The sequence below is a fragment of the Schistocerca serialis genome, chromosome 9, assembly GCF_023864345.2.
Source record: "Schistocerca serialis cubense isolate TAMUIC-IGC-003099 chromosome 9, iqSchSeri2.2, whole genome shotgun sequence".
NCBI classification, from domain to species: Eukaryota; Metazoa; Arthropoda; class Insecta; order Orthoptera; family Acrididae; genus Schistocerca; species Schistocerca serialis.
In genome coordinates this window covers 53,578,342-53,602,225 of record NC_064646.1, presented here as the reverse complement: position 1 = coordinate 53,602,225, position 23,884 = coordinate 53,578,342, and the positions used below count along the sequence as shown (strand labels likewise).

Sequence of the window (23,884 nt, the reverse complement as noted above, 5' to 3'; positions counted from 1 at the left end):
AAAATAGTGCAATCTAACGGAGGACTGAAGTTGACGAGACAACAATTTTAGAGTGTAAGATGAGAAATGACAACGAGAAGTCCTTCAAAATATTTTCGAAGTTTCTTCTACCGAGAAAATAAAAACAAATTTTGTGAATCACCATGAGTTATGCTACTGTTATAGAATATTACACAGAATATCAAGCCACCATCTTGGCTTTAATTTTTGATGCGCAAAGTATGTTTTAACTATATGCATGAGCGTATGGTAGAGCACTTGCCCGCGAAAGGCAAAGGTCCCGAGTTCGAGTCTCGGTCGGGCACACAGTTTTAATCTGCCAGGAAGTTTCATATCAGCGCACACTCCACTGCAGAGTGAAAATCTCATTCTGGAAACATCCCCTAGGCTGTGGCTAAGCCATGTCTCCGCGATATCCTTTCTTTCAGGAGTGCTAGTTCTTCAAGGTTCGCAGGAGAGCTTCTGTAAAGTTTGGAAGGTAGGAGACGAGGTACTGGCAGAAGTAAAGCTGTGAGTACCGGGCGTGAGTCGTGCTTCGGTAGCTCACGACGGCACGGTAGCTCAGCGTGTTCAGTCAGAGGGTTATCAGCCCTCTGTAATAAAAAAACTGAGTTAATCGATCAACAGCGAACCTACACGGCTGTCTTACGACGTCCGCCCCGAGCAGATGCAACGAACAAAAGCGAATAAAATGAGATTAAAAAAAAAAAAGTTGGTAGGGCACTTGCCCTCGAAAGGCAAAGGTCCCGAGTTCGAGTCTCGGTCGGGCCCAAAGTTTTAATCTGCCAGGAAGTTTCATATCAGCGCACACTCCGCTGCAGAGTGAAAATCTCATTCTGTATATGCATAATTTGTTAAACAGAAGAGAAAATTTGTTTGGTGACATGCATAGAGAAAGTAAGAAGAAGGTATCGGGCGGTCTGCAGCAACTGAACATTGTATGTAAATATTTTATAGCAGACACTGTTCAACGGAACAGAAAGAAAATAGGTCTCAACTAACTTCTGACGAATCTCAAAAACCTATGTTCTACAGTAGACGGCAGTACGAAAATGGTTTCGCTGCAACTGCTGCATGTCAGACACTTGTACTTATCTCTTCCCAGTCCATTTTCTTTCTGATATTGCAGATATAGATTAGTAAACAAATGATGATGACGTAAAAATTCTGAAACTGAACGTTGATGAACTAGATCAGTCAGAAAAGAAATTAGCTGGAAATGTAGAAAAGCTAGAGAAAAAAACGGATGAAGAACAGATGACATGAGAGAAACACAAAATCAAAACAAGTTGACGTAGAGACTGCACACAGACCGATAAACAGTGTTGTAAGGAAAAATAAAATCCGATGTTACAAAAAGTACTTAGAAAATGAGGGCGCTGATCAAGAAGCTGTTAGGGGAAACTCAAACTTGTTCAGGTATTATATTTAATTTACATATTGAAGAGGCAATGAAATAAGAAAGCGGTTCCGTTGATGAGGTCGTTATGTTCCACAGACAGAAAAATTTGTGCTGACGTCGCACTGGAAACTGAAAATGAACGATAATTTAGTCGCATGCTTCGTGTGACATCTGATGGTTATGATACGCGCACGAACAAAGAGGGCATTAAAATGATGGCGTGTATGGCAGGTGGACATTCTGGACGGCTAAGCCGGCCGGTGTGGCCGAGAGGTTCTAGGCGCTTCAGTGTGGAACCGCGCGACCGCTACGGTCGCAGGTTCGAATTCTGCCTCGGGCATGGATGTGTGTGATGTCCTTAGGTTAGTTAGGTTTAAGTATTTCTAAGTTCTAAGGGACTGATGACCTCAGATGTTAAGTCCCATAGTGCTCAGAGCCATTTGAACCATTTTTTCGGACAGTTAAATTTTATTCTTTGGTATGAAATCCTTGAAAATATGATTGAATTCTGCTTTCTCAGAAGTGGAATACAAAAAGGAGGAGAAACACAAGAACAAAAGGTAGAGAAGGTCTCTGTATAGGAAGCCGCTGGTAACATTAAAAAATACAAACTGAGACACCAGAAAAATACGGATGAAAAGCTATGTTTCCAACTTAGATCTGTATGGAAGTGAAACGCTGGACGACTTGTAAGGCAGAAATGAAAAGTGGCGTTACAGGAATTAAATAGTATGAGGAACACGGAAATCATCATTACAGGATAACTAAAAAGGTTTTCTCACACGCGGCTACATATTTAGTGATGGTTGCAGGACATTAATCATGTAACCTGTATTCGACACAACGCAAGCTACAGCGTACTTTCGTTACTGTTCGATTTTGTACATTTTTTAAACGAAGAGTTTTCGATTGATGTGGTGCTGCACTCCGTCTCTCCGTTTCCTGTGCTAAAGTTTTCATGTGTGGTTAACCGGTACACCCTGCTTCCTCTAATATAGCCGCTTCTAGTCTTTGTCCACCCTATTACTTTTCACCTCTACTGCTGCTTCCGATCTCAAATTAACTATTCGTGCATAGCAAAGCAGATCTCCAATTAACCTGCCCACTTTATAAAATTATGCGAGAGCAACACATTTCAATGCTTCCAGATTTTTCCTCTCTGGAATGGTTCATGTTCGACTTCCATATAATGCTGTGCTCCAGATAAGCAGCGTGAGTTCGTGATGATTTGACAAGCTTTCAGGGATGATGAACAAGAGTAAACGCATCGATTTGGGGTAAGGTGCCCTCGTCCGGAAACGACCGAGTAGAATGTTATAAGTGAAAATCGTTCTGATGCCTCTGACAGTGGAATGCACCAACGCAAAAAAGTCTAGTAAACAAGGGCTCTAAAATGGATACGAGCACTTGTACATCTTCGCTACAGTGAACCATCTCTTTCTACTGGACAACTACCCATAGCTCTTACGGTATCCATTTTACAGACTATAGTTACTGCACTTTTCTTGTTTCAGCCCATATTCTCTCTTCCAAAAACACGGAAACCAAAGAGTTTTCAGTAGAAGAAATGTGTTTCACAGTCGTGAAGATGCACAAGTGCTCATAGCTCTTAAGGTATGCACTTTGGAGCACATATTTACTTGACTTTTTTTCTTGTTTTGGTCCAAACTGCCGATTCTGAAAGTTGCCTGTCTTACAGTTTTAGAAACAGCAGTACTAGTACACATATTCTGCTGTGGGACGTATCACACTGATATTTACTTTTAAGTCTCTACTCGATCGTTTTCGTACCAGCGTCACTTACCTCAGATTAACACATTTACACTTCTCAGTCATCGTCGAAAGTTTGTATCATCATCAAAGAATCGTCCTGTGTTTTTTCAGCAGTTTATTCGTCATTCCCAAACCATTATTGAAGAAAGCTGTCTCACCAGCTCCGGTCGTATAGTGTAAGCTCGCTTCCTGGGCAACGGAATTCTTTCATTCCTTCCACCACTGTGTGTGCGCTGCGAGCGCCGTCACCATGTGGTTGCCACGAACGTCGTTGTCTCAGTTTATAGCAGTGGCTACACAACTACAGACTGACAGAACCGAATCAGAGTTACCACATTTATTACAATTACAGTAAATACAGTTCGAACTCGTATGAAGAGAATCAGTGTAAAGCACACGTCCACTAATGATCACTTGGTCACTAAATCCTAAGTCAAGTACCCATCCCAGTCTATTCAAGAGGTCGTCCCAGAAGTACACACTCTTAGAACGGTTTAAAACTCTAGGCGGTATACAAGTCATAGACGACTCGTTGGAAACTCGGAAGCAACTCGCTGTTGCTGGGTCGTTAACTGGAAGCCAATTCGCTGACACTGGGCGTCCGGCCCTCTACATAACCGACGAGCAGAGGAATACCGTGACGCCCTAGTTCACTGCACGTGACCGGCGTCGTAATGTACAGCGGCCATATTGGCGCTCTCTGGCACAGTTCGGGCCATCCGTTAGCCTGGCCGGAACTACGTTGTGGTTACGTCCGTCCTACACTGACAAATTTCTTCGACAAACATCTTTGAACACAGCCTTTGGTCAAACTTTGATGTATACCAAGGTAATTTTTATCAAAGATTTCTTTGATCAAAGATCTTTGTTCAATGTTAGAGTCTGGACCTAGTTCTCATCGAAGCTCGCCATACTGTATACTTATTTGACACGCTAGAGTTGCTTCTAACCTGTAAAATGAGTTCAGAATTTACTTTATGTGTGGCTAGCGGGAAACACCACATCGGTAATTTCCACGTATGAAGAATACATTTTTCGTAACACCAGACACATTGATTATAAAAACCGCAATAAGCGGATAGAATGTCATAAATATCTGCAGCCATCAGCTGTATTGTAAGTGTCGGCACTGTGGATGACGAAAAAACAAATGAAATTGACTAAGGTGTCTATGGTGACGTGGAAATAAAAGTGTTGTCAATACAATGTGCATAACTGAAATAAATGTATTTATTTGTTATTCTAAATAACGTAACAGAACTTTCATAAATTCTTCCTAAAGTGATTTATATACTGGTTCACAAATTTCTGGAACAATATGTGAAAACCGGCCGCTGTGACCGAGCCGTTCTAGGCGCTTCAGTCCGGAACCACGCTGCTGCTACCGTCGCTGGTTCGAATCCTGCCTCGGGCATGGGTGTGTGTGATGTCCTTAGATTGGTTAGGTTTAAGTAGTTCTAAGTCTAGGGGACTGATGACCTCAGATGTTAGGTCCCATAATGCTTAGAGCCATTTGAACCAATATGTGAAATGGCACACCGTGCGATACGAGAACTATGTTACAAGGTCGAACAGCTTTACCCTGTTCTATAAATTTCTAAAGTAACTGTAAGACGACCTTTAGCGCAAAAATTTCGTTTCTTAAACGAGTATCTTGTTTGTAAATATGAGGGGCTACTATCGTAAGGACATACTGATCTCTCGCTCATTCTCAAGTAATTTTTGTAGCTCTTCAGTCTTCGCACTGTAGCTCATGAAGCAAATTCTGGTGAACACGTCAAGCTTCTCTTCTCGTTATCCTTGGTTTCGCCAACATTCGTTTCTGTTCCCCTTTCTTGTTAAGCAAAGTACTCGATGTCAACATTACACTAAATGCTGCTATACACACAAGTAAATGTTCAGCTTCCATCCTGGAACAACTATGGAGAAAGCTCTGACGATAGTATGATGGCCCCAATGAAGTGGTTTGGTCAAACGAATTTGACATCTTTGATCAGAGAAATGATAAGTGTAATATGGGCCTTCCATTGCTAACGTCTGCCGCGCAGGCAACCATGCAGACGTGGCTGTAGCACGGGAGGTCTCCCTGCCCCTTGGCTACAGCACGTGCTTCTCGACTATGATGGTAGACAAGTGGCTACTCTCCTTTCTACGATTCTTCCCCACCGTCGCTGTCGCTTTGTTCACAGTTATGCCAAATTCTGTTTCGAGTAGCTGTCATTCCTTTCAATATGTCTTCTCAGCTTTCCTTACATCTTGCCAGAATGGCTGTGTTAATGCGAACCTTAGTACTGGTATCTGTTATCCTCATACATTTAGTCCCACTAGGAAATTTTCTTTCAATTAAGGGTTAAAAATGGCGTCGGAGAAAATACACGACAACAGAATCAAAAATGTTCCGTTAGACATGGGACAGTAAGTTCAAACGGCTCTGAGAACTATGGGACTTAACATCTGAGGTCATCATCCCCTAGAACTTAAAACTACTTAAACCTAACTAACCTAAGGACATCACACACAATCATGCCCAAGGCAGGATTCGAACCTGCGACCGTAGGGGTCGCGCGGTGCCAGGCTGAAGCGCCTAGAACCGCTCGGCCACTCCGGCCGGCGGACAGTAAGTGAACCGTTTCCGAAATAAGTGCGAATGTGTGCTTACGAGCTGCCAATGACGTCGGTATGAAATAATGTCCTAGGTTGTATAGATGAAATGATCGTAAAGCATTATTGGCTGAGAGACGACATCTGGGGTAGGGATGGGAAAAACTGACCGGTTACAGCCCATACCGGTATTTTAGTTCTAAATAATCTGTATTTTTCGGTATTTGTTTGGTCTCGGTTATAACAGTTTTTTTCATTTCTTACTGACAAACGAGTTAAAAGAACCGAAATATCAGTTAGCCATAGCAGCATTGCTAACATTTTCGTTTCTAAATAAAACTTTTTAAAAAAGTAGAACGTTTTTGTCGTAAAAAACAATGGTTTGAAATATTATGTTGTTTTAGAAAATAGGAAAAGCGATCAGTGCTATTTTGTTGACAATGCCCACAGAAACGAACAACAAACACGTTATATAAGAATAGGGGCAGCACTGGTGAGACAATGCTGTCCCTGTTGCCGTGTGTCGTAGCTGAAGGAACCCGTGCACGTGTAGCGTGCGAGACTTGCCCCACCTGCTTTACACGGTAGTTACTCGCTGTCATCGCGGGACAACCGTCGTATCGCGGAATGGCATCAACTGTAGTCTGGAAATTACACAGCAATGAAGTACAGTCCCTCATACGCTTTATAAGATTAAGGATTTGTCTGCCATTTCTACGAAATAATAAAGGAGCAAGCAGATTAGTGATTTTTTGGTAGCATTTAGCCGCTTACCAGTTTTCGAGAAAACCAGCGATTGGTGAACGGTTCTCTTTTATTTACCTATTTAATTTAATATTCAGATTCTGTGTATCCTGAAACGGACAGAGTCAACATTTTTCAGTCTTTGTTCGATTTCTACGTTTAACACAGGAAGTAACAGGAATAAAACCGAAGATAGGTTATTTCATAAACGGGTTATTTTGATCGGTTTTGACAGTTAGGTTAAAAAACGATTGTTACAGCGATAACCGCCATTCGTAATCGGGGGTTGCTCAGCCACCTATTGCACGTCTTTTTATCTGACGCCGCTTCGACAACTTGCGGGTCAGTGATAATGAAATGATGATGAGGAGAATACAACACCCAGTCCACCAACGGAGAAAATCTCCGGATAGACAGACTTGCACCGGGTGCCACCGGCTCTGCCACACGGTGGAGGGAGAGAGAGAGAGAGAGAGAGAGAGAGAGAGAGAGAGAGAGAGAGAGAGAGATAATACAAATTATTTGAAACTTAAGCCGGAAATCGAACCCAAGCCCCCTGCATGGTAGTCAGGCACGGTAACCACTCAGCTGCCGACACGCATGGCGATTAGATTGCGGAGAGGCGATCTTGAAGGCCAATGAGTAGGTCATACTCGGCCTATCCTTCTTGGAGCATACTGACACATTAGACACCGCCTTACATCAGGAGACATACTTTCGCACCCTGTATGTCAATGGAACGAGAAGAGGCCGTAATATCGAGTACAATGCGAAGTACCCTTTGACCCTTTGCCATGCACTTTAAGGTGGTTTGCAGAGTCTTTGTGCAGGTGGAGAGTAAAATGTGTCGGTGCCACACCGTGGCCGGCCACGGTGGCCGAGCCGTTCTAGGCGCTTCAGTCAGGAACCGCGGGACTGCTAGGGTCGCCGGTTCGAATCCTGCCTCGGGCATGGATGTGTGTGATGTCCTTAGCTTAGGTAGGTTTAAGTTCTTCTAAGTTCTAGGGGACTGATGACCTAAGATGTTAAGTCCCATAGTGCTCAGAGCCGTTTGAACCATTTTTTGCCACACCGTGCATCTAGCTCCCTTCTCAAACCTGGGCCGAGGATGAAATTTAAAACTATTTTGACGGGGACATAATCGAAAAGTTTACGTACCAGGTGCAGTTTTAATAAGTGGAACAGTATTTCGTAATGAAGTCAGTGGCAGTTCGTAACTACACATTAGCAGTTGTGTCGTAAAATGATCGTTTGCGGATCCCTGTATGCTACAACGTTTTTGATTCTATGAACACATACTTTTACCTCTGTCGCTTTTTGCCGTTAGCTATGATATGATGCACTATAATAGTTTAGCCAAGTACAGGGAATCTTCACAAGGCAGACGCTGCACACACATGTACTGGCCGAGATCTTTGGCCTCTGAACTGAGGCTACATACAGGGGGTGGACAAAACACAACGAAGACAACACGTTACCGCGCCTCATGAGGTGTGGGAAAATAACTGTGTTCAATACAATTTGCAGTCGTCTCGGAACAGATAAATACAGGTTCTCTACGCTCTTCGAGGGAATCTTTTATCATTCTTCCCGCAAAAGAGTGGCAAGTTATAACTTACCCCCACGTAGTCTACGTAAACGAAATGCAAAAATATTTAGAAATGCCGTTGGTAATACTATGAGAGGAAAAGTTGTATACTATAACTTGGAAAAATACTGATACTGTTTGTCTTTATGATCTTTGCCTTGCTAAGTAATTGAAGCGCAAGTAACTCTGGGCCATTTAAATAAAACTTTCTTTTATGAAGTAAATTACAACAATTACAATTTTGTATGTGTTAGCCTCTGCTACTTCTCTGAACTACGTTCAAGCCAGAGTTATTGGAATAACATCGCCTCTATGTGGTTGTGTCAAGACCGCGTTGAAACACTAAATAAATTTTGCCGCCTATGGCCTGTATAAAGCATCACACTTGGTATATTACTAATGGATGAAGCATGTCCTTGTTTGCAGATACTGAAAGAAAGCCAACAGATCGTCCACACTTTCATACAAGGGTCAGCTAATACAATTACTGAGACCGCCACTATTTACAAAAATAACTTCCATTTAAAAAGATAGCTACTACTTAAATGATAGTCAAAATTTACTTTACTCTGGTATTATTAAGAAAAAGGAGCTCACATCAAGGTGCGACATCTAGCAGAGAATGAATCACAATAGGATTCATAATTGTGGATCATCGTCTTATATCGATTATGTTAAACACAATTTAGGGACGACTAATGAGCATTGCGTAGTAGTTTGTTTGGCTTATCGTTACTTCAAAAATGGTTCAAATGGCTCTGAGACTATGGGACTTAACTTCTGAGGTCATCAGTCCCCTAGAACTTAGAACTATTTAAACCTAACTAACCTAAGGACATCACATACATCCATACCCGAGGCAGGATTCGAACCTGTGACCGTAGCGGTCGCACGGTTCCAGACTGTAGCGCCTAGAACGGCTCGGCCACACTGGCCGGCTTATCGCTACTCTTCGATGAATTACAATATTGTCTCCGCTGCTTTGCCGATACCTTAAACACTTCACGTCTTTTATTTGATACACATAGCTGCAAGAAAGCCAACGGCCTTGCAGTAGAGGTAACACCGGTTCCGGTCAGTCACCGAAGTTAAGCGCTGTCGGGCTTGGTTAGCACTTGGATGGCTCACCGTCTGGGTTTGCCGAGGGCTGTTGGCAAGCGGGGTGCGCTCAGACCTTGTGAGACCAGCTGAGGAGGTACTTGTTCAGAAGTAGTGGCACCAGCCACGGAAACTGACAACGGCCGGGAGAGCCGTGAGCTGACCACGTGGCCCTCAGTATCCGGTGACGCCTAAGGGCTCAGGATGACACGGTGGCCGTTCGATATCGTTGGGCCTTCAAGGCCTGTTCGGACGGTGGTTGTTTTGACAAAAAATAAATAAATAAATAAAAGCGCGAGAACGTTCAAGTAACGATGATGGAGATGGGTGGGAATTACGCACCATACTCTCCAAAGTAGGCTACCAAGGCTCAAGGCTCCATATTATAGAGATGTGCTGACTGTGGTGAGCAGAGAGGATACGAAAACGCATCGTCGGGTTCACATACTTATTCCTGGACGATGGCAGCTGTGTGAACAGGGGTCATGTGATCTTGAAACTCAGCATTTGGCGTTGGGAAAGAAACATTCTACCAGGGATATGACTTATCCATATTGTTGGGGCGATCTCTGGCAATATATACATTTCTGTGAAAGCCAAGATCGCTTAATTTTACGAATATTATTCCAATTACTAGTTTCGACACAGTCGCACTGTCATCTTCAGATTGGCAGTACAACGTATGAAAAGAAAACAGGTAATCGGTAATCTGCGTCACCTGGCGCCTACACAAGTGACAAGGGCTGGCTCTGCGGCGCCTCAGTTTACTCCACGTGAGTTCGTCGACGTGGCGTGTAGTTCAAACTGTATTGGCGCTACGGACGTTGAACTTTTACCTTTTATTCATTCAACACCCCATCTGAAAGCATTCTGTTTTGAAAACGATAAACCTTGTGGAGTTTTGTAATGTGTTTACACTTTGTTTTCAAAACACACGCTTGTGAAAATATACGCAAAGGTATCTAAAACTTTTTGTAAAATTTGGGTCGTTCCAAAAAAAAGGCTGTACCTTGTGCAGATTACCGATTAGCTATTTCTTTTCATACACTGCAATCCCAGTCTGAAGATGACCGCACGATTCTGTCGAAACTAGTAATTGGCATAACCCTCTTAAAATGAAGCGATCTGGGTTTCGCAAAAAAATTATATATTATCCCATGAGATGGACGGTCACAAAATCCTTGGCAGTAATGCGAACTTGCAGACTAACCGTGCGGCTCACGGAATACGAGGACACAGCTGCCTATATCAACACAGGACCCCCTGCCACGTTCCTCTCCTGCGACGTAAAGTCGATCAAAAACTGGAAACAGTGCGAACTAAGACTCATCCGGCCAAATGAGATTTTTCCATTGCTACATACTCCACGTTTTACAGTTACGGGCATTTGCGTCACTAATGTGTGGTTCTGGAGTTCCATCTCGCCCTGTAATTCCCTGCTTCTGGAGATCCCTTCGTTTTGTTTTACGCGCTCACAGCGTTCACGAATTCGGAGTTCAGTTCTGCAGTGATCTTTGGAGCTGTCATCGTCTTACTTTTCGTCTCAGTCTTCTTAAATGACCGTCCGTCGCGATCACTCAGTACACACTTTCGCACGCGTTGTGACGTACAGGGCGACGTTTTTCCACTTTCCCCGTATGCGGTACAATTCTTCGATACAGTGCCCTTTGAAACACCAAACACTTCGGCTCCCATGCTTACAGACGCGCTCAGTGTACGAGGAGTGTGCGTTCAAATGCTTTTATCGTACTGCACTCGTACATCTTCAGAACGCTGTTCTTGCTACGGCTGATACTTGCAACGTACCGAGGACATAACACAGGTGCTGTTCGTGGTCAGATACAACAGGGCAACGTGCAGGTGTGGCTGGCGTCTGCATTTGCCACGGTGTTGGTGCCGGCAGGTACCCGTTCGCGGACGACAACGCGCGCGCCCTGGTATCGGCGTTCCGGGAGCTGGGGCTGCAGGAGGTGGACGCGGCGGGCGCCGCCCCCGAGGGCGTGGCCATCACGCAGGCGGCCAGCCGAGACGGGGAGCGCGCCAGCGCCAACGCCGCCTTCCTGCGGGCCGCGCGCGCCAGGCCCAACCTCACAGTCCGCACCGGCGCCACCGTCACCAAGGTAAGCTGCCAACGAGAGGACCTGACGTCCAGCCCACACCGAGGGTACCAGCTCGGATGGCGTCGAGGGCGGCGAAGGGAATCCGCCGTGCCCTTTCACACGAGCCATAACGGAAAACCTAAATCTGGATACCCGGACGCGGATTTGGACCGTTGTCCTCCAGAATGCACTACCGAGCGAGGTGGCGCAGTGGTTAGACACTGGACTCGCATTCGGGAGGACGACGGTTCAATCCCGCGTCCGGCCATCCTGATTTAGGTTTTCCGTGATTTCCCTAAATCACTTCAGGCAAATGCCGGGATGGTTCCTCTGAAAGGGCACGGCCGACATCCTTCCCTAATCCGATGAGACGGATGACCACGCTGTCTGGTCTCCTTCCCCAAACAACCGAATGCACTACCAAGTCGTAGAGGTGTGCGCTAGGCTGTCAGTGGAGCAAGAGCAGCCATCCGGTGGGTTTGGGTTTTTTCCTCCAGCCTCGGGTTGACACGTTGGACTCTTCATAGTCCGCTTCAGTTGGAGGTCGACGGAAAGTGCTAGGATGGCTTAAAGCAGTGGTTCCCAACGTAAGCGTAATTACCCCCCTGACGGGTAAAATAATATTTTCTGAGGGATCGAGACAAAAGGGTCCGATTTGTTTTGGTCACGAAATGAAACTGTTTCTAATATAACATTACTGTTGTCACTATTTTATAAGAACTACATCACTGATTACATACAGTGAAGTGACAAAGGTCGTACGTAACTCCGAATATCGTGTTCGGCCCGCCTGTGCCAGGTGTAGTGCAGCAGCTCGACGTGGGACGGACTGAACACCCTGGTGAAATATTGAGCCATGCTGCCTCTATAGCCGTACGTAATTCCAAAATTGTTGCCGGCGCTAGATTTTGTCCACGAAGTGACCTCTGGATTATGTCTCACTCATGTTCGATGGGATTCATGTCGGGCGATCTGCTTCACCAAATCATTCACTTCAATGGTCCAGAACATTCTTCAAACCAATCGCGAACAGTTGTGGCCAGTGACACAGCGCATTGTCATCGATTAAGATTCCATCGTCGTATGAAAACGTCAAGTCCATGAATGGTTGCAAATGATCTCCGAGTAGATGAACATAACTGTTTCCAGTCAATGATCTCTTCTGTTGGACTAAAAGACCCAGTCCATCTCACGTAAAGATAGTCCACACCGTTATGAAGCCACCACCAGCTTGCACAGTGCTTTCTTGACCACTCGTGTCCATGGCCGACAGAGATTTGCCCGACACTCGAAACCTACCATCAGCACATACCCACCGAAATCGGAACGCATCTGACCAGGCCACGGTTTACCGGTCGTCTAGCGTCCAACCGATACGGTCTCGAGCCCAGGAGGGGGGCTGCACAGGTTGTCGTGCTGTCACCCAAGTCACTCAGATCGGTCGTCTGCTGACCAATTTCGCTGCACTGCCCTAACGGATACGTTCGTCTTACGCACCCACATTGATCTGTGTGGTTATTCCGCACTGCTTGTCTGTTAGCACTGACAACTCTACGCAAACGCTGCTGTTTTCGGTCGTCAAATGTAAGCCGTCGCCCACTACGTCGTGCGTGGTGAGAGGTGATGCCTGAAATCTGACATTTTCGGCACACTCTTTACATTGTGGATATTGAATTCCCTAACCAGATCCGAAATGAAATGTACCATGCTTCTAACTCCAATTACCACTCCGCGTTCAAAGTTTCTTCATTTCCGTTGTGCGGCCATAATCACGGCGGAAACCTTTTAACATGGATCAGCTGAGTACAAATGACAGCTTCGCCGGTGTGCTGCTCTTGGGTACCTTGTGTACGCAATAATGCCACTATCTGTATACGTAAATATCGCTGTCCGATGACTTTTGTCACCTCAGTGTAGTCCATCCGTTAAACATATGAAACCGAGACATATACGTCTAGTATGCTTAAATATCTCACGAAACGCCTTCTCCGAGGTGCAGGTAGTTCTTGCAATGAACCACAAATTGCTTCATTATCCAGTTCGCATAACGCAACAGTACTTACGTAATGGCAAACACATAGCTGTAGGACCGACACAGATTACTATTATTATTATTATTATCATCACTGGCAGACGTCAGACACAGAGGGTTGGCACCCTGAAGTGTTTCAGTTTCTGTCACTTGAAAAGCAAGAATTCCACCAATCAAAAGATTTACAACCAATAAGTGTACTGCACATATTTTAACTTCGCTGATATTAAATGGTGATGTTCGTCATGGGTAAAGCAAGTGTCGCTAGGGAAAGAAGTGGCGCAAAGCATGCATGTTTTTTAAGAAGTGGCTCCCACTAGTTGGATCGTTACCTTTCTTCTTTCAAAAAGAGCTGTAGGTACCAATCGCGATGTACTGAGAGTTGCTTCGTCATTCTATAAAGAGGAGTTGTCAGAAGTAAGAAGTGGCAACTGTGCACTGACTCATTACTTCCTAATTTAATAAAACATCTACAAACACAAAATACAGAGTGATTCAAACGTAACACACGAAGTGTTGAATGCTATTGACAAGGGATTTCAAACTGATTCCGTATTTCTAGACTTCAAAAAGGCTTTTCACACTGTACCACACAAGCGGCTCGTAGTGAAATTCTGCGCTTATGGAATTTCGTCTCAGTTATCTGACTGGATTTGTGACCTCCTGTCAGAGAGGTCACAGTTTCTAGTAACTGACGGAAAGTCATCGAGTAAAACAGAAGTGATGTCTGACGTTACCCAAGGTAGTGTTATAGGCCCTCTCTGTCCCTTATCTATACGAACGATTTAGGACACAATCTGAGCAGCCATCTTAGGTTGTTTGCAGATGATGCTGTCGTTTATCGTCTAGTAAACTCAGAAGATCAAAATAAATTTCACAACGATTTAGAAAAGATATGTGAATGTTGCGAAAATGTCAACTGACCCTAAATAATGAAAAGTGTGAGGTCATCCACGCGAGTGCTAAAGGGAGTCCGTTAAACTTCGGTTACACGATAAATCAGTCTAATCTAAAGGTCGTAAATTCAACTACATACCTGGGAATAACAATTACGGACAATTTAAACTGAAAAAAACACATAGAAAATGTTGTGGGGAAGGCTAACCAAGACTGCGTTTTATTGGCAGGACACTTAGAAAATGTAGCAGATCTACTAAAGAGACTGCCTACACTACGCTTGTCCGTCCTCTTACGGAGTACTGCTGCGCGATGTGGGAACCTTACCACATGGGATTAACGGAGTGCATCGAGAAAGTTCAAAGAAGAGCAACACGTTTTGTATTATCGCGAAATAGGGGAGAGAGTGTCACGGACATGATACAGGATTTGGGATGGACACCATTAAAACAAAGGCGTTTTTCGTTGCGACGTAATATTCTCACGAAATTTCAATCACCAACTTCCTCCTCCGCATGCGATAAATATTTTGCTGGCGCCGACCTAGACAGGGAGACGATGGTTCAAATGGCTCTAGGTACTATGGGACTTAGCATCTGAGGTCATCAGTCCCCTGGACTTAGAACTATTTAAACCTAACTTTACCTAAGGACATCACACACATCCATGCCCGAGGCAGGATTCGAACCTGCGACCGTAGCAGCAGTGCGGTTCCGGACTGAAGCGTGTAGAACCGCTCGGCCACAGCGGCCGGCGAGGAAGAAGACAATCATCATAATAAAACAAGCGAAATCAGAGCTCCCACGGAAATATATAGGTGTTGGTTTTTTTCCGCGCGCTGTTCGAGAGTGGAATAATAGAGAACTATTGTGAAGGTAGTTCGATGAACCATCTGTCAGGCACTTAAGTCTGGTTTACAGAGTATCCACGTAGATGTAGATGAAACTGCACACACTTCGAGGATATAACGTATGCATCAAAATAAGCGAGAAATGTCGAAGTTTTGTCTGAAATTGCTTTATTTCAGAGTTATGCAGTAGAGCAGAATGCAGGAAGTGTGATGCAAACAGCACAAAATTGATTCCTCTCAGAAAGCAACGACACGAATGGACCCGACATTCTACACAACTACGTAATGTACATTTATCGCAGAACGTGTTCAAAATGATGTCCATGTATTAGCCGAGCGGTCTAGGCCGCTGCAGTCATGGACTGTGCGGCCGGTCCCGGCAGAGGTTCGAGTCCTCCCTCGGGCATGGGAGTGTGTGTTTGTCTTTTGGATAATTTAGGTTAAGTAGTGTGTAAGCTTAGGGACTGATGACCTTAGCAGTCAAGTCCCGTAAGATTTCACACACATTTGAACATTTTTGAACATGTCCATGTAGACGAAGACAGTGACCGCTCTCGGAATGTTGCAGGCTCCGTTCATCTCAATTTCCACAGTCTTTTTCAATTTGCTGCTGCAGTTGTGCCACACACTGAACTGCAACACCATACACGAGTTCGTTAATATCCGGACATCTGGAGGGCCAAGCAACTGCTCCTGCACGACCTATTCACTTATCGGTACCGGTACAAGCAACACAGATACTCTCCTGGTTGCCGACTCAAATATGCAGGGGCACCACCGTGCACAAGCCGTAGGTTGGTGCGTGTAGCGAGTGGGACATCATGGAGCACACCAATCAAATCCTGTTCCATACACTGGCGACACTCTCTGCCAGTCAGGCGCTGTGGAGCAACATGCTAGCCGAGTAACAGATTGTCCGCTATGCCTCACCAAACGGTCACTGCGAAGCGATGTTGATTTCCTCGTACCGCAGTACCCAACGAACAAACAATGGATCAGCAGCATGGCGCTCGAGAAACCACTGACAGAAATTCTGACGCCTAGGGTAGTCTGCATGTGTCAGCTCCTGCACCTTCTGCAGGTGAAATGCTAGCAACTGCTGTCTCCGAAGCAGGTGGCATACAGTCGACTGAGGAACCCGTAAGGTGGTACTAATGGTCGGCTCTTCATCTACCATTTCCAGGATGTTCTCAATATCCACTCCATCCAGTTGAGGCCGACCTAACCGTCGTGCACCACGAATGCCATATTTTCTTAAATGCCTGTCCACAGCAATCTGATAGTTCGGTACTCGTCTGCTTGGAAACATTTCCATATACCGTCGTCTTGCTGCTCGTGCATTGCCTCCTGCTGCGTCGTTAAGGAGGTGCATATCGGCGTTTCACTGTCTGAGTACGCCATTGTACCGTACACAAGGACTGTAGTCGGTGCCTGACAGAATGAATGTATGTAATACGTCCGGGGCCGCTACACTACAGCGGCGCCCTAGAGTACAATGAACCAAACCAAAGTCAAGTAAACAAAGGAATTTCGTTCCAGAGTTAACCGAGCAGCGTAGATGGGTGTGCAAAGCAACATCAGTCGATTTGCAGGCGGACACAACACGCCAAAAGCCTGTACTGTCCCGTGAGGTACTGGCTACTACAAGTGACATTATGCATCATAACTCGGAAATAATGCAATTCAGACATAACTTTATTTCACATTTTACTCTTATTTTGATGGATGCATTAAACCCACGAAGTGTGTACAGTTACTTTTGAAGAACTATGTAAACTTCACCTTTGGGTATTTTAAAAATAAAAGTGTTTGAAGAAAATTCTTTTTCATTTCAAAGTTTAGTTAGTCGCTAATGTTGATGATGATGACGGTGGGATGGGGGGATTTCTAGCTAATTGCTCACTACATTCAGAGATAATGCTCTCAGAAAAATTCGGAACCACTAGCTTAAAGGCTAGAGACTTTCCTCTGACGGCCGACGTTTTACAGCACCACTTGGAGGTAAACTTGCGAAAACTCCTGCCAGAGAGCAGCACTTGAGCACATCACAGAGGAGAGCCGTTAGTGGTAGGGAGGGAGCGCTCAGTTAGGGTTTTTAGCATTCCCTTCATGAGGCTGACTGAGAGGCCCGAATGCTTAAAAGTTCTGGAACGTTGCTTCGAGCTCGTAAGATGTATAAACCGCAAGGCAGGCCTCCTGGACAGGGCAGGCTTGTCTTGGTGGTGTACATAATTATTTAACATTTCTTAAGTCCAGAGTGAGCGCCCCCCTGTAATACACACAGATTTTTTTTATCCCAATATGGAGAGTTTACAAGAATTTACAAGCGTTTGTCAGGCGCTCACGTCCGCGGCCTGAAAATTCTGCTTGGCCACTTTTCGGTTTTAAGTGCGATTTAGTAAGGGTTCACGAACTCGACAGCGAGAAGTCACCCATCACAGTGTGGAGCCATTAGCTATCTTGGTGCGACTGTTACTAAAAGGTAAGCATTTGTTGAGAGCGAATTCAATCGGTGTTTTTGTATGACTTTGATCCTGTTAACTTTGATCCTGTTAACTTTGATCCGTTATCGTGTTTTTTTTTTTTTTTTTGTGTGTGTGGAGGCGATTCATTGACGGGGAAGAGTAGCTGAATGGAACGAACAGTGTCTTGAAATGCAGTTATAAGATGATTTTCAATAGTCGTAACGGAATATACTCGAACTAAATCATGTGATGCTGAGAGAATTAGATTTGATAATGACACACTAAAAGTACAGCATAGGTTTTGCTACTCGGGCTGCAAAACCACAGATGATGTAGAGAAGGTATAAAATGGCCGTTGGCATGTAAAGCACAAGAGATTCTGAAAAGGAGAAATTTGTTAACATATAATATAAACTCAAATGTTAGGAAGTCCTTTCTGAAGTTTTTTGTCTCGAGAGGGAAGTGATCCGAGGACAAAGGAGTTCAGGCAAGAAGTTGCAGCTTCTGCATCGTCGTGCTGCAGAAGGAAGTGGAGATTTGGACAGGTAGATCGGATAACTAACGAAGAAAGACACAGAGAATCAAATTAGGGCGAAAGGAAACGTCTGAAATAAGGGATCGGCCGATGCGACACACCCGTGGGCTTCAAGGAATTGTTAATTTGCACGGTGACTGCTCAAGCTTGGAAGAAAAATTCCGTGAGAGTTCCAACGGCTAGGAGGAAGATGGTTTCGAGAAGCTCATGATAAATTAATGGTGAGTAGGAGGAGGGGGGGGGGGGGGGGGGAACATAGCAAAATAATGATTTCTGATTCCTCTCAGCTGAGCTATATATCAGGCATGAGAAGTAGTTTAACCGCAGTTTATAAAGATTAGTAATTTGTATGGAATAATATTCTTATAATTAACACACACTGAATTATTAAGTATTTTGAAATTTGTGATTTATAAAACTCAATAAAATACGATTTCAATACTAGGTTATAAACGCAGAACTGTCTGAGATTTTATGACATTTCTGAAATTCCTTCAGATTTCCCCTATTTTTCCAGGTAAAATGTAATTCCCTGAGAATTCCAGATTTTCCAGAAGAATCGCCACCCTCATGTGGTAATTCGCGGGACTGTTGGGGGAGGGGATGGGGAGGTACTAATTGTAGAACTGGAACAAGGAAAGAACACAGTGAGCAGGTTCGAGAGGACGTACGCCGCAGTAGTTACGCAGGCATGAAAAAGCACGCACAGGACAGACCTACATGGGGAGTTGAATCTAGGCAGCTATCGGGCTGAAGACCACAAGAAGAACAACAATGTGTATCAATACCTCTGCCACAACAGCAACCTCTCTTTGTTATAATTACAGCTCGTTTAACCATTAGAATTCTCCTGTCAGTAGGAATAGATAAATATCGATGTCTGATATATTTAAAATCGCTATACTAAATGTCAATATCGACGACAGATCGAAACAATAATATTGAAATTTCGATACATCGGTGCAAAAAATTTTTCTTTTAAAATTCATATTATAACTTACGACTGCACGTGTTCCTCAAAACTGTGAGGAGTGGACTTTGTGAAAGAAAACCAAATTTCATTTCTACATTACCTTAATGAAGATTTTATAATGTGTCACGAACTTCTTTCTACACAATATAACACGACTCAAGCCTTATCAAATATGAAACAAATCGCTTCATTTTTTTTTTTGTCTCGTTCTCTTCCTGCATATGAAGCAACATTTCTCAAAACAATAGCGATACCTCCATGCGCACAACTTGAATGAGTAGCTGACGAGTGCGAAGCGACTGCCGGACTAGGAGCGCAGCTGACAGGTTCCTCGATGAGCCCGTAGCAGTGCGGCTCAGATGAAAAGTTTTCGTGTGATGAGGTTTTGAACGAGCTTTTAAGTACGCGATATTACCAGAGATTCGGAGTACCTTCTCATAATAACTGCATTTTTATTATAGTTTGATTTAAAATGCTTCCACACGTTAGTTTTGAAAGGCACTTCCTTTTTTTGTCTTCACAATGAAAAATCATGAATACAAACACACACACCGATCAACGAACAACACAAACATAAGAGGTTGCGACAGTTACATTTAAAAAACTTGTCAGCCTTACTTTCAGGTAAGAGGAGGTTACGAATGTATACAACTGACAACAATCAAAATTTCTCTAAGAACGTCAACTCAGGAAACTGTACGTACCGTTTGTAATCTCCCCTCTCCTTCCTGATTACGTTTATTGTGCACATTAGTCTTTTATGAAGATTTGAAAGGAGAGAGGATTACAATAAACTTTCTAGTCTACTTAGCTTGTCCTGTATAGTTGCCTCCAGTTCATCTTGACTAGGGGTCTCATTCTTCAAGCTGAAAATTTCACATTTTAGGTCCTGACGGTTGGATTGATCTAAATAAATTTGAAGATTTTTGTTGCAAAATTGTGTTTTTACGTAAATCTATCTGCTCACAATTTAGTATATCATACAATCTTTTGATTTTTCACATTAACAAAGCCGAAATTACGTTGTTCATAGAAATTACAAAAATACGTCAGATCACATCAGAGGCATGCTTACCACTCTCACACTCTGCGGAAATAACCATATTCCAAAGTGTTTACAATTTTCTTAACAAATGAATTTCCACTAGTTTCTGTTAGATTATTACTTTCGATTATTATTTCGTAAATGAATCCAGAAATAAACATAGTAACCAGTACATCTACATCTACATCTATACTCCGCGAGCCACCTTACGGTGTGTGGCGGAGGGTACTTATTGTACCACTATCTGATCCCCCCTTCCCTGTTCCATTCACGAATTGTGCATGGGAAGAACGACTGCTTGTAAGTCTCCGTATTTGCTCTAATTTCTCGGATCTTTTCGTTGTGATCATTACGCGAGATATATGTGGGCGGTAGTAATATGTTGCCCATCTCTTCTCGGAATGTGCTCTCTCGTAATTTCGATAATAAACCTCTCCGTATTGCGTAACGCCTTTCTTGAAGTGTCCGCCACTGGAGCTTGTTCAGCATCTCCGTAACGCTCTCGCGCTGACTAAATGTCCCCATGACGAATCGCGCTGCTTTTCGCTGGATCATGTCTATCTCTTCTATTAATCCAACCTGGTAAGGGTCCCATACTGATGAGCAATACTCAAGAATCGGACGAACAAGCGTTTTGTAAGCTACTTCTTTCGTCGATGAGTCACATTTTCTTAGAATTCTTCCTATGAATCTCAACCTGGCGCCTGCTTTTCCCACTATTTGTTTTATGTGATCATTCCACTTCAGATCGCTCCGGATAGTAACTCCTAAGTATTTTACGGTCGTTACCGCTTCCAATGATTTACCACCTATGGCATAATCGTACTGGAATGGATTTCTGCCCCTATGTATGCGCATTATATTACATTTATCTACGTTTAGGGAAAGCTGCCAGCTGTCGCACCATGCATTAATCCTATGCAGGTCCTCCTGGAGTACGTACGAGTCTTCTGATGTTGCTACTTTCTTGTAGACAACCGTGTCATCTGCAAATAGCCTCACGGAGCTACCGATGTTGTCAACTAAGTCATTTATGTATATTGTAAACAATAAAGGTCCTATCACGCTTCCCTGCGGTACTCCCGAAATTAGCTCTACATCTGCAGATTTTGAACCGTTAAGAATGACATGTTGTGTTCTTTCTTCTAGGAAATCCTGAATCCAATCACAAACCTGGTCCGATATTCCGTAAGCTCGTATTTTTTTCACTAAACGTAAGTGCGGAACCGTATCAAATGCCTTCCTGAAGTCCAGGAATACGGCATCAATCTGCTCGCCAGTGTCTACGGCACTGTGAATTTCTTGGGCAAATAGGGCGAGCTGAGTTTCACATGATCTCTGTTTCCGGAATCCATGTTGGTTATGATGAAGGAGATTTGTATTATCTAAGAACGTCATAATACGAGAACACAAAACATGTTCCATTATTCTACAACAGATTGACGTAAGCGAAATAGGCCTATAATTATTCGCATCTGATTTATGACCCTTCTTGAAAATGGGAACGACCTGCGCTTTCTTCCAGTCGCTAGGTACTTTACGTTCTTCCAGCGATCTACGATAAATTGCTGATAGAAACGGGGCAAGTTCTTTAGCATAATCACTGTAGAATCTTAAGGGTATCTCGTCTGGTCCGGATGCTTTTCCGCTACTAAGTGATAGCAGTTGTTTTTCAATTCCGATATCGTTTATTTCAATATTTTCCATTTTGGCGTCCGTGCGACGGCTGAAGTCAGGGACCGTGTTACGATTTTCCGCAGTGAAACAGTTTCGGAACACTGAATTCAGTATTTCTGCCTTTCTTCGGTCGTCCTCTGTTTCGGTGCCATCGTGGTCAACGAGTGACTGAATAGGGGATTTAGATCCGCTTACCGATTTTACATATGACCAAAACTTTTTAGGGTTCTTGTTTAGATTGTTTGCCAATGTTTTATGTTCGAATTCGTTGAATGCTTCTCTCATTGCTCTCTTTACGCTCTTTTTCGCTTCGTTCAGCTTTTCCTTATCAGCTATGATTCGACTACTCTTAAACCTATGATGAAGCTTTCTTTGTTTCCGTAGTACCTTTCGTACATGATTGTTATACCACGGTGGATCTTTCCCCTCGTTTTCGACCTTAGTCGGTACGAACTTATCTAAGGCGTACTGGACGATGTTTCTGAATTTTTTCCATTTTTGTTCCACATCCTCTTCCTCAGAAATGAACGTTTGATGGTGGTCACTCAGATATTCTGCGATTTGTGCCCTATCACTCTTGTTAAGCAAATATATTTTCCTTCCTTTCTTGGCATTTCTTATTACACTTGTAGTCATTGATGCAACCACTGACTTATGATCACTGATACCCTCTTCTACATTCACGGAGTCGAAAAGTTCCGGTCTATTTGTTGCTATGGGGTCTAAAACGTTAGCTTCACGAGTTGGTTCTCTAACTATCTGCTCGAAGTAATTCTCGGACAAGGCAGTCAGGATAATGTCACAAGAGTCTCTGTCCCTGGCTCCAGTTCTGATTGTGTGACTATCCCATTCTATACCTGGTAGATTGAAGTCTCCCCCTATTACAATAGTATGATCACGAAACTTCTTCACGACGTTCTGCAGGTTCTCTCTGAGGCGCTCAACTACTACGGTTGCTGATGCAGGTGGTCTATAGAAGCATCCGACTATCAAATCTGACCCACCTTTGATACTTAACTTAACCCAGATTATTTCACATTCGCATTCGCTAATAACTTCACTGGATATTATTGAATTCTTTACTGCTATAAATACTCCTCCACCATTGGCGTTTATCCTATCCTTGCGGTATATATTCCATTCTGTGTCTAGGATTTCGTTACTGTTCACTTCCGGTTTTAACCAACTTTCCGTTCCTAATACTATATGCGCACTATTTCCTTCAATAAGAGATACTAATTCAGGAACCTTGCCCTGGATACTCCTGCAGTTTACCAATATTACGTTAACTTTTCCTGTTTTTGGTCTCTGAGGACGGACATTCTTTATCAACGATGATAATGTCCTCTCTGGTAAGCCGTCAGGTATTTTATCGTTTCGCCCAAGGGGGGGTCCCTCTAACCTAAAAAAACCCCGTGTGCACGCCACACGTACTCTGCTACCCTAGTAGCTGCTTCCGGTGTGTAGTGCACGCCTGACCTGTCTAGGGGGGCCCTACAGTTCTCCACCCAATAACGGAGGTCGATGAATTTGCAACCATTATAGTCGCAGAGTCGTCTGAGCCTCTGGTTTAGACCCTCCACACGGCTCCAAACCAGAGGACCGCGATCGACTCTGGGCACTATGCTGCAGATATTAAGCTCAGCTTGCACTCCGCGTGCGATGCTGGTTGTCTTCACCAAATCAGCCAGCCGCCGGAAGGAACCAAGGATGGCCTCAGAACCCAAGCGGCAGGCGTCATTCGTTCCGACATGTGCTACTATCTGCAGCCGGTCACACCCAGTGCGTTCAATAGCTGCCGGAAGGGCCTCCTCCACATTACGGACGAGACCCCCCGGCAAGCACACCGAGTGCACACTGGCATTCTTCCCCGACCTACCCGCTATTTTCCTGAGGGGCTCCATAACCCGCCTAACGTTGGAGCTCCCTATAACTAATAGGCCCGCCCTCTGTGACTGTCGGGACCTTGCCGGAGAATCGGCCACTGGCCCAACAGGCGAGGCATCCTGTGGTGGCTCGGAAACGATGTCATCACCACTAGGAAGCACCCCGTACCTGTTGGAAAGGGGTAAGGCAGCTGCCACGCGGCCAGATCCCACCTTCGC

At 44.2% G+C, this 23,884-nt stretch overlaps 1 protein-coding gene across 1 annotated transcript in view; it reads left to right on the top strand.

Annotated features, from left to right (window-relative positions):
• The window catches only part of LOC126419356 (glucose dehydrogenase [FAD, quinone]-like), a 72,331-nt gene that overhangs the window by 21,200 nt on the left and 27,247 nt on the right, over nucleotides 1-23,884 (top strand). The window contains exon 4 of the mRNA XM_050086543.1: nucleotides 11,110-11,326. Within this exon, the coding sequence (XP_049942500.1) occupies nucleotides 11,110-11,326 (217 nt within the window). The remainder of the gene's footprint in view (nucleotides 1-11,109; nucleotides 11,327-23,884) is intronic.